General features: G+C 35.9%; 1 protein-coding gene across 1 annotated transcript; it reads left to right on the forward strand.

The window, feature by feature from the left end:
• Positions 1-201: 201 nt before the first annotated feature.
• LOC149249600 (uncharacterized) lies at positions 202-687 on the forward strand. The gene has a single exon (XM_089453417.1). It carries the CDS (start codon positions 202-204, stop codon positions 685-687), a length of 486 nt encoding a protein of 161 aa, XP_089309543.1.
• Positions 688-6,788: the final 6,101 nt, after the last annotated feature.

Raw genomic sequence — 6,788 nt, forward strand, 5'->3', positions numbered from 1 at the left:
GGCCTAGCTAGCATTAAGGGTAGGGGTTTTTGGTGTGGAGATGAATGTTTTGCATTTTTGGTGAAAGGAAGCTTGAAAGGAGTATGTGGAATTATTGTTGGAGGCTTTCTGTGGTGAAAGAAATATTCTAGGGGGGATTGGCAATACCTCGTCAAGCCAAAATTTAGTGGGGTCGAATTTGCTCTGGTAAGAAAGGCGAAAATGGTGCAAATTCATTTGACACAGAGCGAAGAGTACCAAATCCTGTTCGAATGCCCTGCAACCCAAAGCATGGATACGATAATAAAAGAGGTTGTGAGTATTCACAATCTCCAGACGAGAATCCAACATCTTTATATCGAAGGAGAGCAGCTAAGATTGTATGGGCCGGCAAAGCCCCATGACAATGGTGAAGGCCAGGCCCCAGAAGGAGAAGACGCATCTTCATCCATCAAGATTCGAGGGCCCTTCTTTAATGAGGACCCTTCTAGAAAGCACACTGGTGAAGCAGTTTTCATTCCCGCCAATCGATCTCGGCGTGTAACTGCTAGGGAGCTATGGCCGGATTTCGACGCGTCTGTTGATTTCATCAATGGCGGTGGAGTGCAGGAAACCTTCAATAAACCTGACAAGTTGGACGAGGGATGCAAGAAGACGAGTAAGCCCAGCAAGGGTTTAGTCAAGACCAAGCAGGATTTCCTGACCTAGATACAAACGCCTTCATATTTCAAATCCAAGGAGGATGCGAGACAAGTGTTTGACAAAATGCCTCACCGAGATTTGATCTCAGAGAGGGACCTGATCTCAGTCTTTGCATAGAAGGGATTTTCTAAAGAGGTTTTGAGAAACCCGTGTGAGATGCAATGGTTAGAGGACATATGGAATATAGAGTCGTGAGTTTCAGTGGGGCCTCGAATCCGTGCAAGCCAAACTTGGAAATGAAAATTGCGTGCTGCCCTGCGAAGAAAAAAAGGAACAGGTACAGTTTGGGTCCTCTGAAAGCTGTGCAGGCACCAGCCTCCTCTTGTCTCAGATTTGCAGAGGAAAGCAAAAAATAGATTTCTCTGCATCATTCCAGATCCTGATTGTGCTCCTCTCTGGCAAAACCATGCTACAATGGATGAGCTCTTTAGATCTAGTGCAGGACCTCAAGCAAATCCTGGAATACAAGATGGGGATTCCCTCGGCATCTCAACGACTCCTCTATGAAGGTAAACAACTTGAGGATATCCATCCCCTTTCTTTTTACAACATTCAAAGAAATGCTTCCATCATTTTTTCCCTTCGCTTGAGAGGGGGAGCTGTTGGACAGTCTTCTTCAGCTGCAGCTTCTTCTTACAAAGATGCTGTCCACGCTCAGAAGCCCAAGGAAAAAGCTCCACCAGCTCAGGCTCCAAAACCTTTTTTGGTGGATAAGCTGGAGGAAACCCCCTCCATTGAAATAATGCATCCTACGATGGACAGGCAATACCAACTGTTTGCAGAGCTTGGCATTATTTGCAGGTTCAATGGGCTATGGCCACGCACAGCAGATCTTTACCAATGGATTCACTCTAACTGGACCAAAAATTGCAGGGTTCTTTTCTGCTCAAAAGGTTTCTTCATTGTAGTGTTTGCTTGCAGCAAGGACTACCAGAAAGCATTAACTGAAGGCCCATGGTTTTGGGACTCAGCGGGGTTATTCCTAACCCCTTGGTTCCCAGATTTCGACCCTTCCACAGCAACTATCACCAAGCTCCCCATCTGGGTCAGGCTCCCTAACCTCCCGGCGCATTTATGGCACTTTGCTGTGTTTCAAGGAATAGGCAATTCTCTAGGACGTCATCTTGATACAGATACCTCTAGAGGGGAAAAGGGCATATACACCTACGCCAGAATCTGTGCAGAAATAGATATAAGCAAAGGTCTACCTGATCAGATTATTCTCAAAATTGGAGACTTCCATTGGACTCAGACCTTGGATTTCGAGAACACAGCCTTTCGCTGCCGAATTTGCCATCTCACAGGGCACCTTCAGAGCTCGTGTCCTTCGAAGCCTGCCCAAAAAAAGAAAGCCAACTCTAAGCCAAAATCCAAAAGCTGGAAACCTCATGATCCTCCCCCATTGGATGTTTTTGGGTCCAGCTCAGAGGAAGAGGATGAGGATGAGGAAGTTGAGGAAGATATGGACGCAACGCTGGCACAGGATGCGCCCTCGTTTGGTCCTGAGGAATCCACTGTCCCTCCTAATTCTCAGAAAAGAACTCATGAATCATCTCCTTCGGATTCAGACAAGGAGATCTCTCCTTCAGCCCAGCTCAGTTTACAAATCATGCCAGCCCAGTAGAGTAATCTTGGTTGGGTAAAGGTTGGTAAAAAGAAAGGAAAAAAAGGCCGAACAACTGATTCTACCCACGTTGAGTAGAATCTGTGGTGCTGCTCTTGTTTCTCTGTTCTTCTGGTTTCTTCTTGCCTAGCACTGCTCTCTTCTTAACTTCTCTTCGGGGCCGAGGTGGATAGTCTATCCTTTCCGGCTGCCCGGTCTCTTCGGGTTTCTGAAGATGTTTCTTTTGGTGTCTAGTGTCTTCTCTGTCAAGTATTTTGATGATTGTGTCCTTCTGATAGTTAGGGTTATCTGCCGCCCTGCGTGGTGTGCTGATCTTAGTTTTCAGTTTCTCTGCCTACTCTTTTTAGTCTCCTGAAGATAGGCCTGCTGTTTAGCGGCCCGTAATCTACAGTTGCAGAGGTTTTGTACTATATTTTATTTTGTTAATATCAAATGCTGCCTTACACAAAAAAAAGAAATATTCTAGGGGGGGAATTATCCATGTACAGGCTTGTTCAGACATGCTGAAGTCATCAGGCAGCTCATGGATTGACCAAAGATATCTCAACCATGGAGCGCTACATTTTTATTTTTATGGAGAATTAGGAGGTTGTGCAGTGCCGACGCTACGCTTCGAGACAATGATATTTTTGACCTAGTTACCCAAGTCAAAATATTCTGTAATTTGTTTTTATGGTATCGGTAATTGTAATGAAGCATCTAATGACTCAAAATATTGATTTGGGTGGAGAATTTAATGTAAAACTACTTAGAAATGATATAGTCAAGGAGTCCCTAGTTTTCAGGATTCAGTTATATTTTCATTGCATAAGTTAGAAACATTAATCCTAATGAGGAATTCGGTTCCTAAAGGTGGGAACAAAATTGTATTAACCTATTTATGATTTTACTATAATCAAACAAAGGATTGGTAAGCTTTAGGAGAAGGGACATTGTGTACTATACTTATTTTGATATATTTTACAGTGAATGAAGACAGAGGTAGAATATACAGGGATTCTTGTGTTAGTTTTCTTTGTAAATGTGCTTTCTTTCTTTGTAATTTATCTTCTATAACAATCTTGCTTTGAAATGTATCCTTTTGTTTAGTTAAAAAAATTATTGACTCAAAATTCACTCCAAACAATGCTATGTTTAAGTTTGCTAGACATCTATGTTTCCTACTACAATGATAGTTAGAATTGGTGTTTGATGCTCTATTTTCATTTTCCATTTGTCTTCCACTCACCCTCCTACAACGAATTTATACTAAAAAACTCCAAAGAGACTACCTACCTTGTCCCTGTAGAAGCTCCTATTTTTCTTCATTTCATCACTGGAAACATAATAAGGTAGTCATGTCTCCATGCCCAATGGATCTATCTCCCTTCCTACCAGAAAATCTTTGAAAGTTTATACCCTACTGACCACCATACGTAGCCTAACCTCCGATTAATTAAACATTCTAGACAAAGAGAGCCCTCTCTAAATCTTGGGCTAGATTCTAGTTTACAAGTGGTTTTGTGGTTACCTTTAATTTTGTCTCCTCATCCTAGGAAAACTATAGAGAGCTAATAAGAATTAAGGTTGCCCCCTTTATGAAATTCTTTATTAATTGATGATGAGAAATATTTCTCTCGCCGAGGAAAAACATTATTTTGAAGTTTATAGAAGCATTGTTTAATTCTTCCATAAAATTCTCAATTCAAACATTTCATGACATCAAGTAATTGAAAGTTTCTCCCTCTCATGTTTTGAGTTTTAAAATTAAGGTTTTTTTACCATGTTGGTATCTATTGCACTTGAACAAAAAGATTGTTGTAGGCCAAACACACATAATTACTTGAAAAATACAATCAAGATACAAACTGTTCCTGCACTGTGACTATCAATTTATGAACCAACTATGCGTATTTCACTTGCCAATTAACAATGACATATCCCATTCATGCAATATGGTAACAAATTTATAAACGAAATATACATTTTGCACTCTCTAATGACATATACATATTATATATAGTTTTTTTTTTCCAAAATATTTAATTAACAAATAAAACAGTTCATCATACTAGTAAATACACGTCACTTTAGCTTTCTTGGTATTTAAGAGATTCAAAAACATAAAAAAATGTCAATTTAATTTGATTAGATATCATGATAATTTGAAAATACCCCGTCATCGCTTGCACTCATGCTCGTTGATGCCACTTTAATTTTATGGACGTAATAATAATTTATCTGATATTTGTATCTAGTTAACCATGTAAACTATTGCTGGACTATATTTTGGGTAAGAAATTCAAATATATGTTTTTATGGGGTTTAGGTACAAAATCCATAGAAAACTTATTATAAAGTATTTATGGATTTTGTATGGTTTTGATATACAAAATCCATAGCAAACTTATCATAAAGTATTTATGGTTTTGATATATGAGGATTTGAGAAAGATAATTTTAAAGGAGAATAAGTTTTGTAGTAACATTAAATAAAGAATAATTAAATTACTATTTTGGTGTGTGTATGTTTACATTATTATTGCTTGTGTTTTGTTTTTTGTTTATTTTATAAATTTGTCATGCTATTTCACATTTAAGGATGTAATATTTTTAGTTATAGCTAACCAACTTAACATCCTCACACTTTTGTTGAATAATAGTGAATAAAGAAGTTTGTAGAGGAGTTTTCTCTTAGCTTTTTTTTTAAGAATTGACACTTAGTAATCTTTTAGAAGATTAGAGCTATTCAAATGTAAATTTTGTAGAATATACATGTTATTAAAGTGATTAGGCTCTAGCTCTTTATTTATGGATAATTTACAACTCTCTCTCTCTATATATATATATATAGAGGTTGCCCAATTGTAGCTAATATCTGAAAAAGAGGTCAGAGTAGTGTAAGACATGATGCGAACAATAATTCCTACAAATTTATAGATTGATTGAAGTGATAAGAAGCTTCATAAAACCAATATAGCTCCATCATAACTATAGATATAACATATGACAAAAGCGATAAAAAACATTGTGGTGAAAACCCTTCCTAGATATTCAGAAATTAAGAAATGCCTTATCTCTCAAGGGATTTGATCCCTCTAAATGCTTGATAAATCAAGAGTTAATATATATTGTTTCTTAAAAAACTAGAATGATTGATCCAAGTGATAAGAAGCTTCATAAAACCAATATAGCTCCATCATAACTATGGATATATCATATGTCAATAGGGATGAAAAACATTGTGGTGAAAACCCTTCCTAGATATTAAAAAATTAAGAAATGCCTTGTATCTCAAGGGATTTGATCCCTCTAAATGCCTGATACATCAAGAGTTAAAATATACTGTTTCTTAAAAAACTAGAATGAGGTTTGGTCATATTTAATATTATATATCCCTATATAAAAAATTTTAATAGTATATGGTCATCACACACACATATTCTAGAATCAGATTCATTTTTATTATGTTGAATGCTATGTATTATGTTTTTTAATTTACAATTTATTTGATATGAATATGTAATGTAATTCACTTTCGCCATTAGCATATTAATATTGATATTTTCATTAAATAGTTATTTAAATAGATATACTTGATCTATTTAAAAGTGTATTATCATTGAAATTAATGCACTAAATAATTTGTACTATATTATAAAAAATTAATAGAATAATAATATATTACAAAGTATCATTTAAGAGTATATTAACCACTACACTTATCATTACATATGTTATTGATATTGAAATACTCCTTTTTTACTAACATTTTTTTAAATGCTGCACGTTAATTCCAAATTCCCAGTTTTAATGTAGGTGTGCAAATGTGATCAATATGGCTAAAGGAAAAGAGATGCAAATTTACATCTCATAAATTTTAAGATTTTTATTTTCACAAGAAAGGTCATTGAGAGGCGCCCTAAGGAGAAGTTTTACATTTCTATTAATCCAAATTTTTAGGATTTTTAATTTCACAAAAAGAAGTACTGAGAGGCACTCTAAAAAGAAGTTTTACATTTCTAACAATCCAAAGTAAGTTGCACATCAAAAATATATAACTGGTTTCCTATTTGTAAGTTGCACATCAAAAATATGTAACTAGTTTCCTATTTTCAATAAATTATTTAAGTGATTTTTTCTTCCCTAAAAAACAATCCAAGCATTTTATTATTATTGATATTTAATGCATTTAAATTGCAAAAACAACTATCTAATACATGGAAAAGGTTGATGGTAATAGTCAACTCACTACTTTATGAAAGCACGAGATGAATACAAACCTCATAAAGAAATGTGAGAGTCGCATCTTTATTTGAATAGGAGAGAAGACAATTTTTATGTGAGTCAAATCTTATTTGAATAGGAGGGAAGATGGTTTTTATGGGAGGCACCAATCTTATTTGAATAGGAGAGAAGACATTTTTTTATGTCAGTGTCAAATACTATTTGAATGGGAGAGAAAACAGGTTTTGGAAGACTTTGGGATAGCCACGAGGGGTTGG

This window comes from Pinus tabuliformis, chromosome 7 (assembly GCF_031772625.1).
Source record: "Pinus tabuliformis cultivar Carrire ecotype Pingquan chromosome 7, CPIR1, whole genome shotgun sequence".
NCBI classification, from domain to species: domain Eukaryota; kingdom Viridiplantae; phylum Streptophyta; class Pinopsida; order Pinales; family Pinaceae; genus Pinus; species Pinus tabuliformis.